Source organism: Schistosoma haematobium, chromosome 1 (genome assembly GCF_000699445.3).
Source record: "Schistosoma haematobium chromosome 1, whole genome shotgun sequence".
NCBI lineage: Eukaryota > Metazoa > Platyhelminthes > Trematoda > Strigeidida > Schistosomatidae > Schistosoma > Schistosoma haematobium.
In genome coordinates this window covers 23163642-23189493 of record NC_067196.1, presented here as the reverse complement: position 1 = coordinate 23189493, position 25852 = coordinate 23163642, and the positions used below count along the sequence as shown (strand labels likewise).

The window sequence follows — 25852 nt, the reverse complement described above, 5'->3', positions numbered from 1 at the left end:
CAGAGACTTGAATTCAGTACTTTTCGCTTAAAATACCCTATGTATATTTAACCACTGGGCTATCGATTTCAATTATCTATCAACTTCATTAAACAGATATAAAGGTATCAGTAAGAACTTCTAGTACACTTATCCTTTGAAGCCGTGAATATCAATCTCAAGAAATTACAAATCTTTTCCAAAATATAATCGACTATCCAGACTACATTCATAATGTATTTATAGACATGAAATAATTCTTCAGTCAATTAACACATTTCTGATAATTTTACAAAAACTTGACTGACAGAATAAGGTCAATACTATTATAACATGTTACTATACATGTCAGTCATAAATGGATAGTGTCCAATACAAACGAAAAGGCTAGAAGAAGTTAGTGGTATCCACATACACACACATAAACACAAAAGAAACAACATAATGACTTTTTTATGAATGAAATGTTTGTTTTTCATTAAACTCGTACTAATGGTGCAGAAAAGGTGACACAAACATACACATATACATATATAATAGTGTGTAGCACAGCAAAAATGGCATTTAACACTGTAAAAAGCCTATTAACTGAAAAAAATCAAATTTTATTGACAGTAGTAACTCTGATAATAATAAAATTATTATCAGCAATAATATGACAAAATGTTGGGCAATTAAAGATTCTCGTTGATTATTTCATGTTTAAAGCGTTTGGTCCCTTTCTATAGTAATATGAACAATGTTATGTGAAGACGCTTATCATGTAGCAGTAATCAAAACATACCTGTAATATTGAAGAAAGTAATCCTCATTGTAGGATTTGAACGCACATAGCTTCGCAGTTGTAATGTCTGGAAGCCCTAAGTTGAATAGTGTGGGTTCGAATCATACAAAGACCACCATTTCTCTTAGAATTACACATAGATATTGCTGATGAGTGACAAGTGGCACACAATCTACGTCTGGGGATCCTACTGACTATTATGACTCACCTAGCAATTCAACACAGCTCAGGTGAAGTCAAATCACTTAAATTGGTGACACATTGTATGTTGACAGATAAATCTGATCACCATTATAAGACTGGATAAATATTGTGTTGGTTACTATTTAGCGATTAATAACTAGCGCACAATAATCTGACAACATACGTTTCCTTATTAAGACAAGCGTAAAAAACGATAAACCGAAAAACTAGATAATCGAGAATATAAAACAAACATAAATCATGAGACAGATTATCCACACTATCTTCGGTAATCAATTCAATATTTATATTATTGTACCAGAATCATTGGAATTATCTTTTTTAGGCACATATGATAAAATTGCGAGTTTTCATGTGATGGAGGCTTCACATAAGTCTAAGTATCCGAGGTGTCAATTTTTTCTTACTTAGTACTACTCACACTACTGCTACGACTCCTAAATGATTTCCATTATTCGTTATATATATGCATGCCCGCGTATTTGTTTTTTTGCGAAAATCAAGACATGAACTGACGTTAGTTAGGGCACTATGGAGAAGCGTGGTGAATTGAACGGTTACTTCCCTTGAAGACTAATACTTTCAGTGTACGTCAACCATTTCGCCAAGTACTGAACTCAAAACGTTTATCTCTCGTGATTCGTGATATAAAGTATGCCAGTGTTTGTACACCACAAAAAAGCACTAATGATGATGTTAAATTAAAGGATTGAGTCTACACCTTTATCAATATCAGTTAATTAATCAATCACCATCTCTGTGTTCACGACAGGAACTGTTCAAAAAACTTGTGGAGTGAATCAAGTACAGAATTTTCTATAGATCACAATGAATGTATGTGGTTTGGTGAAGGTAAACCATACTGCCGAATAACCTCGAAATGTTATATAGTTTTAGCTATTTAAATAACAACATATATGAATGATTGAAATATAGTATGAGATCAAAGAAGTTACGGAGAATATATAGTTTTCACGTGAATATTCAACTTTCATAAGTTTATCATAGGTACTTAACTATTAGAATCTATGGTTATGAACATGATCAAGGGTTAGAATTAAGGATAAGTTTGTATATACACGAACTCTTAATCCTAACTCTAACATTGGTTTTATCTCGTCTTTCTGTACACTGATGCAGAGTTATTTCATTCCCATATTTTCACGTGAGTGTTCTCTTCGTCAATCCAACATTTTATGTACACCTAATGATGTTTTCTTCACTTCAAATGATCATTATGTGGTCCATGATTGACATCGTAGTTTGATGCAGTTTGGTAAACTACTTTATAGATTTCTAAATACTCCTAAATCTCAAAGTCATTTTTCAACTTCGATTTGTTTGATAACGTAAGTTAGCGTTACCCTTCGTTTAATTATTTAAGTATATTCTTCTTTCAACGTTTTGCTATAAAATTACCCTCGTCTAGAGGAACCCATTTAATTAATATTAGTGTGATCATAAAAAATAATTTATTCTTAAAATCCAAATAGAGAATAACGATAACGACCAATCACAACTACTTACCTATGTCTTGCTTTTTTACTTTTATTGTTATCATTAGTGATCGGTGAATGAATTGTTGGCGGTGATCCAGATGGGTCTATTCCATTCATTTGTCCAGATAATGGACTTAATTTACCATGTATACTTTGATCTGATTGATGTGATGATGTTGGATTTAGATTATCTTCATGAACATGCAAAAAATTTTGTCCATTTGAATTATTCATGTGATTAGGATTATTTTCAATACTACTTATATTGTTGTCAGTAGTATTGATAGTACTAGTATCAGTAGTAGTCGTCATAGTTGTTTTTGTATAATAATCATCAGAATGCATTAAATTAGGTAGTAGTAAATTATTTAATTGATTTGGAATTATACGATTTGATTTAGCCATTGTTTGAGAGATTGTTGGAAGAAAAAGGGAAGAAAACATGCTTCGATCGATTCGTTCAGATTTTGAAGAGACTAATTAAACAAGTTGAAAAAGACATTTATGTATATCAATGTGTATATGTGGTGTGTGTGTGTGTGTGCATAGAATACGAATGAATGAATAGATGAAATGAATGAGTCGACAATCGATCGAATAAAAATAATTTTTGTTTAACAAATCACCGACCAGATGTGACAGAATGATGAATGAAGAATACACATTTATATTCATATACATATTTTTTTGTATTTATGGGAAACATGAGTAAATGAGATAGATGAGTAGCAGACGAATTAATTATAAATTCAGTGAATATTTGTATATATGTGTATATGAAATTATTGACGAACGCATAGATGAATGGATAGATGAACAGTGAACCGAATGGATAAAATGAAAATAAAAATAAAGCAAAAACTATAATTACTAATAATAAAACAAAGAATAATTGAACAATGAACAATCAATAAAATATTTAGAATATATGAATTAGTAATTTTGTTTACCTTTACACCATTTTTGTTTATAATTAGATTAATCAGTTAGTTTAGGTGTCCCAAATGGGTAAGGAACAATAGAGGTGTAAATAAGTGACTAGAGAAAAACAGTTTAAGAGTAGAAAACATTAATAATAATAATAATAATGGTACTATTATTGTTCGTAGTAGTATTGGCGTTACTGATAGTTACCTGACCAAATGTTAATTATGACTCTGGAATACCGGAATTTAAAACTGGAAGAAAACTTTTGAAATGTTAGAGAAGTATTAACTACGAAGACTAAAAAATAAATGATGAATTTAGTGAATTGATTCTTAGAAGCAAAATTTTAACTAATAAACTAAGGTGTAATTGACTGAATGAATGGATGTAAGTTATTTCTCACGTATATATCATTTTATATGTTATTATATATTTCTATTAAGGAAACCATTTTAGTTTTTCTCTATTGTACTGAGTTTTGATATCACTTCGGAAAAAAAACGAAAAAAGTGGTTTGCATAAGTGATTTTCCCACCACAAATTGAAAACTATGCAGCACTAACCAACTGGATTAGTTGTTTGATTCCTGTATGTGTGCGCGCTAAATGATTTTACATGGGGTTGAATTCAGGGTCGTTAGGTTCCTTGATGAGGATAATATCATTAGATTACAGTGTAGAAATTCGTTTGATCCATATTCATAACGTACACCAGATGTTTATACTATAGAATTAAAGAGCACTAAAATTCACTTGTCACTTAGTTCGAATAGCTTCATAATGGATTTATTGGAGTTATTATTAAAACTTGCTGCTGTTTCAGACAAAACGATAAGAGAAATTCTAAAAGATTTTAGAGTGATGGAGTTTTAAAATACGAGATATAATCATCGAATACCAACCATTACCTAAAATTTTCGGGTCGCTCAGCGGAAACTTGAATTATTAGAATCACTGAGTCGAAGATCAATGATATAACTATTAACTATCGATACAACGAAACAATCATTCAATGACATTTATGACAGGCACAAATCTGCACTTGATCTTCAGAAAGTCATTGGTGAGTAGACTGAAATGGAGATGATAAATCGATTGATGTTTAACCACCGTTGAAAACCTGGAAACACGGAATAGCCGTTTCGTTCTATTATGGGACTCCAATTTTTCAATAGTGGTTTAACATCAATCTATTCATGATCTCAATCACAAACTTAGCAATCTCCACCAATCTACACTGATTAACTGAAAATGTCTAAATATTTAAATTTTCGGAGTATTTATTTTTCTCATCATTTTCTGAAGCATAGTTTTCAGCATTTTCTGAATTATTTCAACAGAAACCTTTCAAATTAGATTTTCATCCATTGATTTCTAACATAGTAACTGGATATATTTATTAATAACTGGTTAGCTTCTTAGACCTTCTTAGTTTTCGGTGATTGTCTAATCAATATAATGTAAACTATGAAATATATACGATAATAATTTACACATTATTTAGATATGATCCCTCATATTGAGTTGTATCATCGCATAAAAAAGTCGACTTTATAAATTTTCCTAATTATAAAATGTTCACAAAAGTCGTGTTTTTTTCCTGAAGCACATAATGTTTTCAATAGATATAATTACGAGAAATAAATAACATAAATATCTGTAATAAAAAGATTAGTTAATTATTCATTTTCATTTGTATGCTCTCGATATTAATTGAACGAGCATTATTATTATTATTATTATTATTATTATTATGCCACTCTACACAAAATTCGTTCATCTCTCCATCCTGAATTATTCGTTGTAGACAATTACATGTATAGGCATAATATGTAAAATACACATACACTCAAGTGCAGTCGTTACACTATCGCCTATTAGAGTGCGTAGTGTACACAAACACACAACATATATATATATATATATGCATTGTTAGATGTACACATTAATATTATTTATACCTAATTAATTACTGCTTAATTGCTGAACAAGCATAATTAACCGACTTATCAAAATGTTAGATATTATTACGGCAGCGAGAATAATTAAGGCCAAATACAAGAGAGATAGCGAGCAAAGAGTATATATATATATATATATATATATATATATATATAAAATGTATATGTGTGTATGTGTATGAGACGGAGGTAGAGAGATAGACAAAATAATAAACTATTTAATTAAATTTAACTAATTGAATTCTGTCACTTAACCATTTTAAAATTAATTATCATAATCATTACAATAACAATAATAATAATAAAAAAAATTTTTAATAATTATTGTGATAAATTATAAATAGACACACATAAATTTATATGCAAAAAATGTCATTAATATTCGTTTTAAAATAATTTTTGTAGTGCTGTCGGGAGAAACTTAATTTTCGGCAGAAAATTATTAATACGCTACTAATTATACCACCAGTTATAATAATGATAGTAATAGTAATTATTATTATTACTAATATCTATTGAAGAATTAGTTGCAATAATTGTGATATATAAATATACATTTAATTCCTGTAAAATATTTGCTACAAACATATATCATTTGAAAAAAGTATCAATAATTAATTGACTGATAAACTATGATAATAATTATATTATTATTATTAATTGTTGTTATTATTAAAATTAATATGGTTACAATACTAGGAAATAAAAATTTATGTGGTTTTAGTCAGTGTATGAGTGTCTATGCGAGTCCAAGGGCATATCTGTGTGTGTGTGTGTTGTAGTTTAACCATACTTATTGCTGACCAATAGAAACTAAGGGAACACTGAACTTATATTTCTTTGAAGTATCATGGTGGATGGAAGTCAATTTAGATGGTTTCATCATGATTAGAAACTATTGGAGAATTATTCAAATCTAAAAAGCATTAGGTGTGATGTTTCATCATAGTCTGAGACTTTATGTTAGTAATACGTATCGATTAAGGCGTTAGACTTTTAAAAATCAGAATCTTTTGATAAACGACTGAAGTAATAAATCACTAACAGTACTGAATGAGAGTAATGTTGTGTTACAGATTGACTGGGATCAAAAATATTAACTTTATTGTATCCCAACTCACCGGTTTGTTGTACGGTAAATTCAAAGGTCGATACCGATAATGAAGCTACAGGTTAAGTTGAAAAATTAGTCAATACAAAGAAAGTACAAACATAAGTCACAATGAAGAGAAACACAGACAAATTATCACCTACGCATTGGTAAAATACAAAAAGTTTTCAGTTTTAGTCACGAACTGATCTTCACTGAACGCCACTATTGAAAAACAAGAATAACTGTAAAGCTGCTTCGCTCTAGTGTAGAACGCACTTATCAGCGCACATCCACTATAGCTCCAAAGAGGATCGAACCCAGTTAGCCAGTGTCAAATGATGTTCACTTCTTGCTCTAATCAACTCGCAATAGTGCTGAACTATCTTCAATTGCCTGAGGTAGATAACTGTCTCACGTTTGATACTTATAAGATGAAGTGGTTTATTTATTTTTCAACAAAAAGAGAAGATAATTGATGGATGTGAAAGATTACAGGCCTGGCTAACAGACATATATATATATATGTTTGTAAGTAAGTAAATATATTTTTATTTGTAAATAAACATAGATACATAGAAAAAAACAATTTTATTCAATAATAGTAACAACCAATTTAAGAGTATTTTATACTCATAAAATTTTCATTATTGATGCGTTACAAGAGACAGAAATGAAAGCATAATGTGATGTTCAGCATTAGAAATTACTTTAAAACACCTATGCGCATATATTACATGATAAAATAAAGCATAGCATAGGCGAATATTTAAATATTAAGTAACTAAAAATAACTATCAGAAAACTTGCGACTTTGATTTAGTGCTTGTTCCCGTACATTGGGAAAAGTTATCTAGGATCTTGAGGGAAATCACGTACTCTATGGGTTTCGAACTCGGACCGACCAGCCTCAAATTTGAAGGCTATACTATTTATCAACTGAAGCAGCCTTTGACCTTCTGTAAGATTGAGATATTTAAATTAACTGATCACCAATTGCAAACAGATATCGTGTTTGTCCAGATCTTAATTTTCATTGAGTCAAATCAATCAAATTCTAACATGACTACTAATTCAGGGTCTCCTGACAACTATCCTTAGCCATTTGACATCTAAACCTCATAGTCTAAACATTACGATGTCGATTGCTATGTAACTGTTAACCGATGGACAAGAGTTCTTTCTTTATTAATTCAACTTCGAGTAGCTACAACACTTAGTTAAAATTCATTCATTCGTTTGTGAGACATATTTCTTTTCCTCAAGAAGTGAACACTAATGATAATAGATGGGGATTATTGAACCAATAAACTGCGGTGGCTATTAGTTGAATGTTTTGACTAAGACATATCATTTTCAACTCAATCATTAAAAAGTTTAACAATTTTAAAATGATTACTTTCATACAATTGCAAAGGTTCATAATTAATTCATTTGAAAGAGACCCTTCCATTGAAGTTTGTGTTTTTAATGCTTAAATGGGCATTATATCGTGATATAAATATTATTTGTAATAATAATCACTCTTGTATGTTTACTTAATCTTAATACGATAATAATGAATAACAATATTATTACCATTATTCTTGGCTTAAATGAGGATTAATTATACGGTTTGAATTATCTTAATATTTATTATGAATAGAGGGGTTAATATGTATACACACAAACACCAGAGACATTTGAATACTTTTTATAAGAACTGATGTTTATTATCGCTAACTACATATATATAGACTATTAGTTAAATTATAATAGTTCAAATCAGAAATGATGTTGATGATGGATGGAAGCTCTAGAATAATGTTATTGTAATTCCATCCCACTCCCATCAAGTGTGTACACATTTTATCATTATCTATAATTATTAATAGTAACAATACTGATAGAAATTAATAACCATTGTATATACTGTGATCAAATTTCCCTAATATCTGATTACATATTATGGAAACTGGGAATTACTTCATTAGTTTTATTAACATACACATACATATGCACATATTATTGTAATGCTTTATCTCTCACTTTACCTACCGCCTAATATTCTTGTAAAAATATAATTAAACATAATAAGAATAAGTTTAGTAAACAAATACGACCTGATTTGTAAATCCGTCTATTCATCTGTTGTTGGATAATAAACGGAAAGTTGGTTTATTCAGTTACAAAATTATTCATGGAGTTAAGCCATTAGTAACTGACTACATGTTAAATAAGAATGCTCAAAAATTACTTTGGAGTAGATAACGGAAGTGTCAATTAAATAAACGTTGTTCTATTAATGCATAATGCTATCTTATGTTATGAGTAGACACTGAGTTATGTAAATGACTAAATTTCGAGCTGATAAAATAAATAGTTGCCTTATTTAAAAATTTAAACATATTTTACATTACTCTGTTATAAATTGTTAACAGAATAAAAAAACCCTTTAAAAAACAGATCATGAATGCATTATGATAAGTGTATTACTCTTGTTTCAAACGCAGTATTTCTTCACACAAGCAAACTAGTTAAAAATTTATATTTGTTAACTCCTTACATTTGAACGACACGATTTCATCGTCCATTCATTGTTGTTCACTTTGGAGGTGAATAAAGTTTTCATAAAATTACTTCTTAATTATGAAATGAAACAGTCCTTCAAATAAAATCAATGTATCCATTATTTGACTTGCTGTCATATACATGAAGATTGATTCAGAAAGTATACAATACATGAAATAGGTGTCCTTCATTTTTTCCTTCTAAATATTTCTTCACACTCCTATTCAATAATGTTTCTGACATCATTAATATTTACAATGTGTAATTAGTTGAATGAAAATTCCAGTCAACACAAAATCTCTGATCTTTTCCCCTTAATTCTTCATTTTTAAAGATTATATTTTCATGAAACAAAAACTATAGATATATATATATATATGATGGGAAATGTTAGGTAGAATCGATTAATGATCACGTGACCATAATAATTGACTATTAGACAGATTAATCGATTTTCAGAAAAAAAAGAGAGAAAGAGGGAGATGGCAAAATCTATGTAATGCGCTCGCGCTCGTGTGTGCACGTGTACGTGCGGAATAGGTTGTTTATAGCAAAAATAAAGTAGAATATAAAAATTAAACTTCAATAATTAATTTTTTATTACTTCTATCACCAGTGATAATGCTATTTTCTAAAGAAAGAAAAGATAATGAAGTGAAGATAAACAGAAGAGTCTCTAGACAAAGGTGAAAATTAATTTATGTGAATAATTAAATCTATCTAACTATCTATCTATTTGTGTTTGTGTACGTATGTGTATAGAGGTTTATATTCATTAACTTATCAGAGTTACTTATCTCTCTTCATACATTTTAATTTATCGCTAACATCAATCTATCAACCTCTGTACCTTTAATTAATTATCAATTCAGTTGTTAATTTTTATTCTTAAAAATAACAAAATAATATATAAGTACTCAAATGTATGTAATGCTTTCCAAAATTAAGGTTAATCTGTCTATCAATGAACCTGATGTATAAGTCGACATCATAAAGATTTTGTAAGATTTCTAATATAGGTCAGTCATATATAAATAACCGATGTTAGTACATATAATTTACATTATAGTCGTAGTCAACAGAATTTTACATTTCTGAATAGACAATATCATTCTGATTTGCCTTACACTGAACTGACACCCTGGCTAAGTGTTAGTTTTAATATAATGAGTTTTCGAAGACTTACAGTAAAAACTTGCCAATCAATCGATAGTTGTCAACTGTTATCGTCACTTTTTTATCTCATGAATATATATATATATATATATATATATATATCACTTTTATTTTTATCGTGAGTCGGTGTGAAACTGTTATCTACTTCAATCAATCGAAAGTGATCGAGCAGTACAGGGAGTTGATTGACGTTTGGCATGTGCACTACTAAATGCTAGCTTAGTGGTCTAGAAGATATGCTTTCGCATACGAAACCGGAGAACTTAGGTTCATTTCCATATGGTGGTATAGTGGGTCCACATTGTTGTCTCATACTACGATAAAACAGCTTTTTGGTGATTATTGTTTCACAATGGTCGTATATGGCTAAGATCAGTCCGTAATGAAATCTATAAAATTTCACCGATATATCCACATCTTTACTATAATCAGTATTATAAATTTATTTATAATTTTTATTGAATAAAATGAATGACTGAACAATTCTAAAAAAACATCACCGGAACACCAATTCTGGTTGTATTATTGATTGTTGAATTCAATATATATTGGTAAGACAAAGGTTGAAGAGATATTTGTGTGACAAATTAATTTAAATTAGACATTATTTGTATCCTCTACGTCAGCCTGAGGACCACTAAGTCCTTTATTAGACAAAACGAGTTAAATGTCTCATTTTTATGCATTCGTGCGTAAACACAGACACAAAAAAAAGAAGTTTTCGACAACATTATGTATGTGAACATTAATTTTGAAAAAAAAATTCGACATGAAATGTATTATTGAGTAATTAATACATAACTATGTGATTGGCCTTCAAATACATACGTATACATCTACACGTGTTTACACTTACCTTAATTACAAATGTTGGTTAATTGTTTTCATCATTTTTTTCAACCACTGTTTGTGTCTATTTTCCTCCCTGCTATATCTTATAATCCCTGTCTCTGTTATTCTCTGTGTAAAGATTAAAAATACATGATTTTAATGGATTTGTATGGGTTTCTTACTAAATTGTTAAAATGCCTATTCGAATATTCACATTTGTGTTTGAATATGTCTTTGTCTACGTAACTACTACGTGTTAATCTATGTAATTATAACTGAAGTGAGTTTCAATATTTTTTGTTATAAAATGGGATATTAAGTGTCTTACTCCTTTCTGTATATAGACACAAGTCTATTTGTATGTGTGTGTGTGAGTTTATCAAGCATATATACACATACACACACACGTGAACCAATTTACGTTCATAATTATTAAACAGACTTAAAAAACTGAGGAAGATGGATAGTTAAAAAACGATTATCATAATAGTAATAATGATTATTACTAAATGTGCGTGTTTTACATTGGATGGATAGATTAGGAAATAAGGTGGGAAACAAGAAAATAACAAAAGGATTGATTAATTTTCCTTAATTGAAGAAACATAATTTTTCCAAAAAGTAGAAAAAAGGGTTTTATTAATTTTTTTTAATCTTTAAACATTCACTATGATTAGATGCCTTTGTGTGAGTGTGTAGGAAAGAAAGTGTATATGTATGTGTATATATACTAATATATTATACATATTAATGAATTCTTTGTAATTAAATTAACATACTAATCAATTTGTCTCACTAACATTTCCACTTTCGGTACGTATTATTTGAGGGTATGTGTGTACATATATATATAAACATATATCCATACTTATATAAAGTAACATAATAAGATTAATTATTTAAATAAGTATTTATTTTAAGCATGTATACATAGAAAATTATTTCAACTATCACACATGGGAAAAATAATTTCCAAGTTCAACAGCTGTTCTGATATCATTAAATTCCCATTAATTTTAAGCCTATTAATAATTACAATAAGCTTACTATTTAAACGAATGAAGTGAGTGAGTGCAAGTTGAGTTTGTATAGAAATAAAATTAAATTGAGATAGACAGATAGGTAGGTAGATAGGTAGGTAGTGAGAGAGAGATACATAGAGAGAGATTAAGACATTGTGCACGAGCGTGACATACTAAAAACTTCTATCACATATAAACAACTTTTTGTTTTTAACAATAAATTTTTATTTCGAAAAATAATTAATTCATGTAGGTACATTAGCGACTTAACCAAAAATTAATCCGATAATAGATACAGGCGTACATACCGAATTTATTTAAGCGTCTCAGTCCCTACTCCAGTATACATAAGCACACATACATACATATATATATATATATATATATATATATATATAATTATAGTTTATACATAGACATACATTTTATTTCGTCGATTTGAACAAAAAGAAATAGGATTAGCATATAATTTCAAAAATAAATTATGTTCGTGATAATGCAGTCGTTAATTAATTAATGAATTAATTAATTAATTTATTTATTATATTCATCGATCAAAATTAATTAAATTGTCCGTTAGTTAATTTGTTTGTATGTAATACAAAATCAATAGTTCATTATAAATTGTATTTTCATCAAGAAATGTAAAAAAGAGATAAAAATGTTTGTTTTTTTAAATTGAAAAACACAAACAAACAAATATTTTATTACTATATTTTAAATAAACAATCTATGTCAAAATTTGGCTAAGAGTATCCATCCACTTTTTAATATTTAATCCAGTATTTTTTTTTCTTCATTTATTTGTCAGATAAGTCTCGTTTATCAAAGTATAATTTACAGTGGATATTTCACTTATAAACATCTGTCCATAATAAAAATATATAAATAGTACACTCTTAAATGTTAAATGAAAACAGAAATATTGTAGAAGTTTTCTTCTGAATTACAAATTTCAAGTGAAAATTACAATCTTCTATACTGTATTTATTAAGTAAATAAATGAAATCAATACTTGGAAATCCTGAATACCATGGACTTAAAGAATATTGAATAATGAATGGAGTAGCTTAGCGCTTGATTGAAAAAAATTTATAAATTATACTTATATTTCTAGAAGTTCAGTCTATGCTCATTCATACTGATACGACGTTCATAATTCAATCTTTTTATTTTACGGATTAAATGTCCAGTTTTCTTTCATAAATTATTTTTATTACGTAAGAGAAACAAAAAGGTGGCAACAATAAATAAGCATAAAATTTTATTAAATTCATTAGAGTATCAAAAAGAAGAAGAAGAAGAAATTAATCAACCCAATATAATTTGATCAAAAACATATTGATATAGTTTGAATTATAGACTGATTCGTTTGTGTTTACTAAAGCAAATAGAGGAGAAAAACAGGATGCTTATTAATTAACATGTGAATATTATAATTAAATTCTTTGTTTGTTTAAGAATCACTCACTTCTTTTTTTAATGTGATTTCTAGTCATTAATTTAATTAATTAATTAATTAATTCAGTTAGTCAGTCGTGTTAGAGGATTGAAGACAATAAGCAAATAGCACGCATTGAAACATTTCAGGCTGGAATGTTTATTCTGGTTAATAATGTGAATAATGATAATGGTGTGTTTTATTTCAAGTCAGTAAAACAAAAAATGTAACCATTTTAATTAAAATATCTAAAAAACGTCATGAATTAAAAAATGACTCTAACAATTGACGACCATCGATTGATTGACAAGTTTTTACTGTAAGTTTTCGAAAATTTATTATCAGTATAGGGGTTGTGGAGATTGTTAAGTTTTTGATTGAGATCATGAACCGATTGATGTTAGGTCACCATTGAAAACCTGGAAGTACTAGACGGCTGTTTCGCCCTATTGTGGGACGAAACTGAAGACCCTGGGTTCGAATCCCGCAAGCGGGCTCGTGGATGAGCACTGTTGAGTCCCACAATAGGACGAAACGACCGTCCAGTGCTTCCAGGTTTCCAGTGATCGTCTAACATCAATCGGTTCATGATCCCAATCAAAAAAATTTATTTTATTAAATTAATACTCATCCAAGGTATCAATTCAATGTAAGATAAATCGGAGTTATGTTGTCTATTCAGAAATTTAAAATTCTGTTGACTACACTTTAATGTGAATTATATGTACTAACGCCTGTTATTTAGAGTCTGAATGTGATATATTGTATGTTGGTCAGATTATTTTATTACCATAGGAAGTTTATCGTAGTTAGTGATTTTCATGATTGATATCGTGGGGTGAACTTAATGAGACTATCATTTATAATCAAAAACTTCTGTACAGGTATTTCAACCTAGTATGAGATTCCTCAACAGTGAGCTGACACAACTACATCACGGAATCAAACAAAGGGTTTTCAGTGCCTATTTTAACTTTCAAAAGTCAACAATCTCCGCAAACTTCTTACAACTATGATATAGATCATATATTTGCTAATGAGTAATTGCACGAAGTAGTTCGATCAACAGTTGTAAGGAGCTATGATCAGCGGAATTACATGTTAGAAAGTGTTGTCGACCAATGGGACAGAACATTGGTTGCACAATATTGCAAATTGACCGAAGTCAGAAGCACAAACCATTGGATTCCATCTCAATGAAAAAGCGGTTAAGCTCATGCAGAAAGATATGAAAACCTTGGATTCAATCACCGATATAATCTTGGTTTAAAACTTCTGAGGAGTCGTTTGCTATAAATGAAACAGCTTTCTAGTGATTCTTGGTTTTCAGTAGTTGTCTAACTAAGGTCACTTCGTGTTGTGAACTGTGTAAGCGACTTTTGTCATAAAAAAAATTATTCGTAAATTAGTCATACCACTTGATTGTCAAACTGAATATGATATGAATGGGTTTAAATCTATGGTTTACTATTTGAGATCCTTCTTTTTAAATCATTGAGCACCCACTCATTCAAAATGTAGAATCATAGTATGATTGAATTATGAATATCAGTGATATGAAAGATATGCGTTTTTCCCTTTATAGGACCCATCAGTTATATATACCTATATGTTGGTGTTGATGTTCACATTAAAACTTGAACCCATTATCAGTCGCTTCAGCATCAACACATATGATACCGAACTACGTAGGCAAGATATTCGCTGACTTGTTCAATGAATCTAATAATATAAATCAAAGTGTGTAATTTGTATAACAACTAAAACTGACTATTAACAACAGGAAATTGTAATTCCGTACTGATATCTTAATAAATTTATCTAGTTTATTATTATTTAACTCCAAAATAGATTGGAAAGCATCAGGTAAAATGTTAAGGTTTATTTGCTCTCAAACAATGCATTACGACTGTTAACTTTGTGCTTATACTTAAATTGATAGATTATAAACAAAGAAAGTTGTGATAGATTTTTTTGAAGGAAAATAACTGAAATTAATGTATTTTTCGTAAATTCGTGAAGGTTGATCTCACTTGGAATATCGTGGAAAAGTAAGCAGCACAGAATATCTGTTTCTTTCCAGTACGGAATCTTTCATGAGTGTGCATTTATAAACATATCCGGAGTTATAGGCAATATCTTCAAATCTAATAGTGAACCATTAATCACTAAAACTACTGCGTTGACTTCTAGCGATACAATTCCAATTTCGATCAATTTTTGAAGTAGTATGATGACGATTCAATGAACTTGATGACAAGTATTGGGTGTCCACTTCGGTTCCTTGGTTTCCAAATATACCTCAAATGAGATTAATCTTTAATGAATATAACCTACAAATTAATTCAATCTTTGTATAGTTTTTTTTCTGTTTTCATGAATCAATTTGGTTAACGTACAATAAACTTTTTTTAAAATTATGCCTTATTTTAACTCATTAAAAACAATAACAACAACTATAACACATCGATCGGTTTCATATAACCAGCTGATTGCATTCAAACAATTTGTGCAGTTAAAATTGTCATAAATATTGACTATCAGTTTTCAAGTGTTTTAAAGATAAACACGTTTATCAATGTAATTGATAGTTGAAAATTATCATGAAATCATAATAATAATTAAAGTACAATAATAAAAAAATGTAAACATTTATTTCTATGAATAATGTGTTCACTGTGCTAGATTATTCTAATTTGAAGTTGTTGTTTGTTTGTTTTTTCACTGAAGTAAACAAACTGAAAAGGTGGGATTTATTCGTATTGATCAATGACAGTGTATAATGATTTTTATCGTATCAAACACTTAACTTTTTACAGAGAAACAAAAAAAACCCTTTAAATTACTGATTTGATTAAGTGAATTTTATTACCATTGATTGTTTTATGAAATATTAATTTTTGAAAAGTTTCAAGACAGGATTAAGTAATTGTTCAGTGATTACTATGGTTCTTTAACTATTTGCAGTTTTCAATGACAACTATTTGTCCAATTTAATTAAATTCTGTATAAATCATCTTATTGTATGTTACTTAACTTTTAACAATCAATAGTATTACCACAGAAAACAGTTTAATTGTAGGAATTTAATTTAATTTATAAAGGCTTTCTTTTCATGAAATGACCTCAATTTAGGTATCGTTAAAAACTATAGAGGTCTGAACAATTGCTTCTTTCAATTATGGAACTCGTTACTTGTTGAACATTTCATGAACCATCGAAAGAAGTTTTACCATAGAATGAATGAACTAACTATTCAGTTCTTCCTTGTTTTCAGTGGTAAGCCCCCTTAAAGTTAGTTTATGATGAATACCACTTACAAAGCATTTGGTATTGAAAGTATATGGCTTTTTACCATTTATTAAAAATAATGTCCCACTTTTGCAATTCATTCACGGAAAAGAAATTATTATTACCATCTGTCAAAAGATGATGGACAAAATAATAATAATTACATTGATGAAAAAAGAAGGAAAACACAGAAAGGAAAAAACAGCTTATCGTGAATTAATGGGTCAACATTGTATTGACAAATAGTCGACAATTGTTATTAATATTGATTTTACTGAAAAATTCCTACAGAGACAAATCATAATGCATGTACTTATTATACATTAAGCATGTAACTAACTTGTATGTAAATGTATTTTGAACATTTACACAGGCAGACCAACGCTCACACACATACAGCAAATCGAAGGTCATAATTAACATTCATTTTGAATTTGAAAAACGATCAACATTAAGTACAGCAGTAATAGCAGCGACTTAAGAAATATAAAATTTGACATGCCAATTCTGATCTGTGCTTGTGTAATTTATCATCTTGTGAAATTTTAACAAATTAAAAACAAAGTAATCAATAGATGGCATATTTGACCTATCTCTACGTACATGCATTGGTGATGGATTTAAAATAACTATATTATTATTATTGTAATCCTATTGTAATCCTATTGTTTAGATTATGTTCATTGGTGAACAAGAGAATAAGAAGAAACTTGTCATCAACTTAATCTACATCATAATCATGTGACATTTTTTACAGAACAAAATTGAAAGTAGCAAATTATTATTGAAGTTAAACATGTAAATCGCTAGTTTCCGAATCGATGGTCGAAAGGTTAAGGACTTGCCGCCCTAGTTTCAAACCTCTGTGATGGGTTCATGGGTGCGTATTGCCAGGGAGTCCCATTCTATGACGAAACAGCTATGTAGCCCACCCTGTTTTTAATGGTTGGTTAACAAGAATTAATACGTATTACGAACTACAGTATACATTTCTCTCCATAAACCCTTTACACTAACAAATAAGTATGCTAAACTTTTTTAGTACCATCAAAAACTGTAGTGTCCGATGACTGAAAAAAAATGACCAATATGGATGTCGGGTGTTAATTATCAAGTCTAGGATTGGGTGGGGAAAGCGAAGAGATGATCAGTTCATAAAGTGTCTCCGGAATAAGAATGGAAACTATGTAAAACTGGGATCAATCAGTTCACTACTATTTCCTATTTGGGGATCCAGAGATGATGCAGCTCATTGGTCTGATACTTTATCAGCCATGAATTAGAATATATTCCAGAAGTGAAATGAACCCATTTGACTAATAGGATTCTTATTTGGTATTTTTATTTAAAACTGCATTTTCTCTTACTTGGCATTATTGTGGACTCGTTTTTCTTTACTGTACTGCTTTTCAATCCTTTATTTCTTTACAACATACACTTCCCTTATTTATTTGGTACATATGTTTTTGTTTCTAGTAATACCGGGATTTGTGTATATTATATAGGATGAAGAATATTAAGGTATTGGCTTCATGCCTGTCAATAACTATCAACAACATGGGTATGTTTAATATTAATCTTGAGGGCATTAATGTTCGCTGTTAAATTTAAACTTGTTTTATACGACATACATATATTGAACGAGATGTTGAGCGCTGTGCTTTTCAAAGCATAACTGATTTTTTTTTGTTGAACTGAAGTGGTTATAACAATAGTTGATCTTCTGACTAGTAGCAGAACCATATCATACTACAATTTGGTCAATAGGGTTTATAGAATTTTGTCAATCGATTTGCACAGTTAAAACTAGACTAAAATAAACAACAAGTCAAACATCTAGATGTCATATTAAATAGTACTTATCAACATAGCATATATTAAATATTTTCCGGAGAAACTGATGTTTAACTACTCAGTGAAGTTAGATATTATCAGTATGGTGCAAATAATTGTTTATACATACAATGAGTGTGTTTTATTGAATTACTATAATTTAACTTCTGAAGATTGTTTTTGTAGGTAGCAATCATTAAAAAATTAATCTTAGTTGAGATACCATCAAGTACTGGGAAGCATAGGACAGTTGTTTAAGTTTAGCATAAAACTTCTCAAACGTGAGCACTCATAACAGTACCAAGAAAAGGATATAGGACCTTCAGGTCTCGTAGTAAATGTCTAGCCATTCGAACCACTGGGCCAGTGTAGCTAGTATGCATTGCTGAAGAGAGCGATGCTGGGACGCAATACCTATCCAATGTTTCGTAGTTTTCAACAGTACCCTATATGAGATTGATTCGTAATAAACGTTAGTTACGAATCGAAACTAGTCACCACAAAAATCCCTTCAAATGAACTGTTATTATTACTGTAAATATTAGGAGTAGTGTGGTTTTCATTAACAGTTTCGACATATCTTAATACTATACGTTAGTAATTATATATGAGATTCGTCTAACTATAGACTTAAATTACAATGAAGCAACAACAAATCAAGAAAAAACACTAAACTAAATGTGAATAGAAAAATTAAGCAATAGTCTAGTTGCTAATTTTTATGGCGGCTGGGAGATGTATTATGGTAAGCTCAACTATCTCGTGCTAGTGTAGAAGTAGGTTGGAGGAAAAATAGACAAAGTCGAACAATAATGCGGTATCAGTTCATGAAGTAATTTTACATTTGACTGGTTATGTTAATAGATAAATACTATAACACTAAAATCCTTACGACTACCGTAATTAATGCTGAGAATCATTCTCAATGAGATGGGTGCATTCACTAATTATCTTTTCTCATATCTTGATATTTAAAATGATCTGATTTTTTATTTCTGAATCAAAATGTTTATATTTAAGTTTTTGATTGAGATCATGAACCGATTGATGTTAGACGACCATTGAAAACCTGGAAGCACTGGACGGCCATTTCGTCCTATTGTGGGACTCAGCAGTGCTCATGCACGATCCCGCTTGCGGGATTCAAACCCAGGACCTTCGGTCTCACGCGAACGCCTAACCTACTGGACCACTGAGCCCGCATCCAATGGTGTTAGTGTCTAACTATCACTAATGTTGATATATATATTCAATTCCAAAATCGGTTAAATCACAAATTGTATTTAGTCAAACAATCACTGGCAATCTGAACTAACATTTGTTAGATAACTATTTCATTCTTGTATTGGAACTACTTAACAAGGAGTACCTCTCGCCAAGGGTTAAACCTATTTGGTAAATAGGATCTAAGATTTTTGTACACTTTGTAAGCAACTCTCATTCAAAGCTAAGAAAGAAGAACCAGTAAAACAATCAAGTTCTTTAAACAGTTATTCCACTATCTATTTGCTGATATAATTAGTTTGGAAAAATATTAAGTACTAGATTTAATCAAATAAGGATTGAGGCAGTTATTGCCTGTTTGTATAGTTTGAAATACATGTAAAATAATTATAGTTAAAAGTGAGAGCAAATTAGTCATTAAATTTTCGCCACAAAATTCAACATTTGAATATACTTTTTGTATCGGTCATCGTAGATAAGCTCTAGATTAATGAATAATTTGTTTCGAGAAGAAAAACTCGTAAAATCCTTGTTGAAAGCCGTAATTCAATAAAAACATTAAATATCACATAATTAAAATAGAAAATTATGAATTGTTTATACTACTTACAAGTTGAAAGTAAAATGCTTACAGCCAAACTGAAATGTATTAGTTTGGGTTATATTTAGGTTTTAGAGATCGTGTCTTCTCACTGGTATAAATTGTTGTATATTAAGGTAAATCAGCTGTTGTCCATCAGTGCTTTGTTTATCAGTTAAAAAGATCAATTCATGATGAGAATAATGGTGAAATAATAAAGTTTTATTTAATGAGGCTAAAAACAGTCCACCAAAAAGTCACACATATGGACAGTTTTATAGAAATTCACCAAAAAAACATATGGATAAATAGTTTAAAGTACATATCAAATCACGTATTGATAGAACACTTTAAACTTATTCTATTGCATATATAGTTTAGTTTGGATTATGATTAGCAGTCGATTCACCGTGACACATGTTTCTTCATATCTGGGACTAATCAGATGGAGCACTCGTACATCCTAGTATTGGTCTGCATAGTGAGAATCGAACCCGGTACTCATAGTTTGAAATGACAGAGGGGTTATCCACTAAGCTAATAAACACAAAAAATCAATGCTTTTTTAACACATGCTATGTAACAACTTGCATGGATTTGTATTTTTCTACCGTTTCTAGTGTCAACAGTGAGAAAATATAGGTCACAACCAATGTTTGGTTTCTGATGAATTATATTTTTCTAGCTAATCTCAGTTGGAATATTTCAGAAGTTATTAACTCTGACAGAAAATTTCACTCTTAATGTATAAGTTTTCTTGAAAATAAATTAGGTTTGCAATATGTAGACGGGATCCGTTACACAATGGTCTCAGTTTGGGTACCACTGAAACTCGATCAATACTGGGTCCAACCGTTAGTATGGCTAAAGGTTTACAGTGATCGATATTTGTATGAAAGGATGCAACTATAATCCATAGCTCCTTGGTTTTAAAATGACACTCTAAATGCGATCAGTCTGTGGCAAAACTGCAAACAAATTGAAGCAACCTACACAATCACCTCCAACTAAAATCCATCATAATTCAATATTTCCAGACAAATTAGCAATAAAGTCATGAGAGAAAAGACTTTTGACTCCTCTTTTTTCTTTGTGATATACTATGGTAATTGTTAAAAATATTTATCAAAATATTTATAAATCTGTAATAACGCTCACAATCCTTCTGTATATCTAATTATACCTACACAACTACATGGGATAAATTATGCAAAAGTTCACAAAATTCCAATGTGAATCGTGTACTTTTAAGTAGTATGTAGATATAAGGGTATATATTAGCTCCATAGAATAGTAATTTTTTCGGGTTTTTATTTTGCTGTCAGGTGTAAGAAAACTTTTTGGTAAAAACAAACAAATTATGTTCATTATCTTGTCCTAATTGAGAGATTTAATATATTCCTTTACATTAAATCATTACATAATATCGGTATATATTTATAGGGACTCATTCGCTTATTTTTGAGAGTTTAAAAGATTTGACTTTTATGGTTAATGGTACTATGTGTAAACTTCAATGAAACGTACAACGAATGTGAAAATGTGCCTAAGAAAGCATCTCTTTTCAATTCGCTAGACGTTCCATTCAGTTGAATTTGAAATACATATTTTGTTCTTTTATAAAAAACTAATAACATATTTTCTGGTCACTTAAAATGACCAAAACTGAGAAAGATTCAAATGTCCGGCCTGTTCGCTACATTTAGAATGCAAGTAATAACTTATAAGCACATACTGTAAAAAAAATTTCACACTATAACTAAACAAATACACAAGTCCATAAATTTTGTTTAGTTTTCATAGCCATAGATTATCAAAAACTTGATCATATGCAAATCTTAAGTTTAATACTTCATGAATAGTTATTACATTAATACTAAACATTGAAACAGTAAATTAATGTAACATAATTTCATTTATACGCGTATATATTTGTCTATAGTGTATATCCCAAACTGACCTTAAAGAGATGACCATTGAAAATTAGAGGACACTAGACAACTGTTTCGCCCCATTATAATACTCGTTACTAATGCACATCCATGATCCACGGCAGAGAGTTAAACCAAGAAATCCTGGTCTCGCGCGGGATATCTTAATCAGCTATCCTTTTTTTTCAATGGTGATCTATCTAAGATCAGTTCACAATTTAAAGTATGAAAATTCTAAAATCTTCATAAACATCCTGCACTAATATATATAAGCGGAATAGAAGATACTCACTTATGTTTTGAGCCATTTCATCCATTGCTAAACTTAAGGGATACCATGCAGCGGCCGCGGCCACAGCAGCTGCCGTACTAGTACTATATGGATTCATTGATGTAGATGAATTCGCATTGACTGTGGTTGACGCCGATGATGTAAATGTTGCTGACGATAATGGCAATGTAGATACCGTTGAAGAGGATAATGAAGGTGATGCTGTTAACGATGTCGAAGTCAAAGATGATATAGTATTTCTTTCCGAATTATTATTATTACTGATAGAGTTTAACAAACTTGGTATATTACTGATGAATTGATTAAATGGTAATAAACTCAAATTATTGTCAATATTATTCGTTGATGCAACAGGATGACATGAATCTTCATCAATAATACTATTATTATTTGTAATATTACTATTATATAATGACTGAAAATTATTTAACAGTCTTTGATGTTGTTCTTGTCTCTGTTGATGTAATTCAATTGAATTGTGAACACTACTATTATTGAATGAAGTCCATGTTAAAGGACTAGCACGTTGCATAATTTTGACCAGCACTACCACAAGTACCGGTCAGTTAAAAATGATGCTCATACACATATACTGCACCATATATAAAAACACTCTTCACAAAGAATAATCGAGTAATAATCACTAATCAAATCAATTAAATATTAATCCACAATTATAGTTCTTGTTCGTTTCGTTGGAACAATTATCGGTTGATCGAGAGAGAAAAAGTCACAAAATCAATTTTGATTTTCTGTTTACCCAAAACGAATAAATATTATTTCTTCTTATGTTGAATTTGATAAATATTTATATTTTTCTGCCTCAAAATTATGTAACTGCTTTCTTCTCTGGCCTCTTTCTATTTATTTTTTTCTCTCGTAGATTCTTCTTCGTTCCCACTGTTCACGTCTTCCTGAATTATAATAGTGTCAATGAAATGTTAATTATGAAGTATGAAATGTTTTTCTCTCAAATAAAATATGGTTATTATATTAAATATTGAATGATAGCAAAGTGGATTTTGAAGATAGACATTCTGTAAATGGATGATTGAATAATTGTCTGTATGTGTATATTTGCATGTATCCCCATTCGTGAATGATTGTGTATGTATGTATTGGTATTTGAATGTATTAATATATAATGATAATTATATTATTACATCGCCTGTAGTCGTTGTCGTACTACTAATAGTAGTAGAGGTAGTTATAACAGTATCGATAATAATAATAATAATGATTTAATTTGACGATTCATTCATATATGCACTGTCTGTGTGATCATATACACATTAATGCACATACAAATGCACATATTGCATTAATTATTAATTAGATAAACCACATACACAATTATATTATTCAGCCACAGAGGAAACTAGTAATTTCAAAAAGCATGAGATAATTTTCAATACAATTATTCATTAACTTTAATACAAGAGTGAGAATAAGAGAAAAGAATACGTTGTGTTTATTTGTTAATGGTGTTTTGTCTACAATCTTTTCAATATATTAATATAAATAAAAATAATAATGATAAAAATGACAAGAGAAGTAATAACATGTATGTATGTTTCTATGTAAGTATACATATAATTTTCCTTTGTATGTGTATCTGTTACTATGTATGTGGAATGAATTGTAAAAACATCCAATTGACAAATTAAAGATGAATTGATCTAACCAATTAAATGATTAGAATAAAGGAGAGAAAAAAAAGAAAGCTTAATAGACAAGGTGATAAATAACAAGAATAATAATAATGATAGTAGATTTCTTCATTTCATTTCTTCTTCCATTATTCAATTTATATACATCGAGGAATTTATCGAAATTTATTTGATAGTATTAAGGGTTCATGTAGAAGTTCATAGGTGTATGTATATGTGTACAGTTGAACTATGAATGATAATTTTTTTAAAAAAAAGAAAAGAAAATATAAATTGACCTACCACAAATCGAATAAAAATTTTATGCCTGTCTTTAATTAATCTGTCTATATTTCACTATATAACTTTTACAAGGTCATCTATTTAAATTTTAAAAAGTAAATAAATAAATTTGATGGAATGTCAAATGATAGGTTACTCTATAAAGTTATCTATTAATTAACCAACCAAAATTATTCGTTTGATTTAATTATATTGTTATCTATTCAACCAACCATATACACACATACACACTTACACACATACACACATACATACATACATAAATACACATGTACAAAAGGCATATAAACAAATTTTTAAAAAAACTATTATCCATTGAACAATAAACAAATTTGGAAAGCAAAACAAAATAATTGGGGAATAAATTATCATCTATTATATATACATAATTTATTTGATCTTTATCGTTGTATTGATGTTTATGTTTTATTTGTTTATCCCTTCTTTTCTATTTTTTTTTGTAAAAAAAAATAAAGAACTTGTGTATGTTGATTGATTGTTTTACGAAGATAAAGCCGGATTTGACCTTTTAACCTTGAAATAAATTGAAACTAATTCTTCAGGAAAAAGCAAAAATAAACAACTGTATGATGTATATACAAATAAGTGATTCATTGATCAAAATCAATGGGTGTGTAATTCATTAAGTAATAGCAATAATAATAATAATAATGAAACATACATCCATAATTCATAAAAGGGTTTACATTGTTTAGAAGGAACAAATAAATGGCTATTATCATAATCATTATGTTTGGATTGATTTTAGAATAATTAATTAACCTGATGTGTTGTTGGTACAATTAATTTGTTGGTTGTGTGAATGATCATCATAATTGAATGTGTATATGTGTGGGTATAGACACAGAGAGAGGGAGAAATGATCAAGTTCAAATTCATAGGAACTTTATGATAATTGAACTGTGGAGTATTCTCATAGTAAATAGAATTAATAAAATGTCATACAATTAAAGTATGAATAAAATGCCTTCTCCAATCCCGATGTATTTTTATAAACCGAAATAAAACACCAACTTGGTTTTGAAATACAAATATCTGCTAGTTATATCTGATTGAATTTGTTGATGTTTTTTAACCTAAACAGTTCAATTTGTGATAATCTGTGACAGTTTATGTCAATTTATTCAAAATTATTTGCTTGCTGAATAAACCTGCGTTATGCGTTGACGTTTGAATTAATAGGTATTCGGTTCGAATACTAGTGTAAACATCAATAATAAGATGTATGTATATTCATTGGACTAATCCCATATAGGATGAAAAGC

General features: G+C 29.3%; 1 protein-coding gene across 1 annotated transcript in view; it reads right to left on the bottom strand.

The window, feature by feature from the left end:
• MS3_00000107 (uncharacterized protein) overlaps positions 1 to 24785 on the bottom strand; it is a 38312-nt gene extending 13527 nt beyond the window's left edge. Inside the window, exons 1-2 of the mRNA XM_035730573.2 lie at positions 22615 to 24785; positions 2495 to 2942 (exon numbers count right to left, since the gene is read on the bottom strand). Coding sequence (XP_035588077.2) covers positions 2495 to 2942; positions 22615 to 23146 — 980 coding nt within the window. The 5' untranslated portion in view covers positions 23147 to 24785. The remainder of the gene's footprint in view (positions 1 to 2494; positions 2943 to 22614) is intronic.
• Positions 24786 to 25852: the final 1067 nt, after the last annotated feature.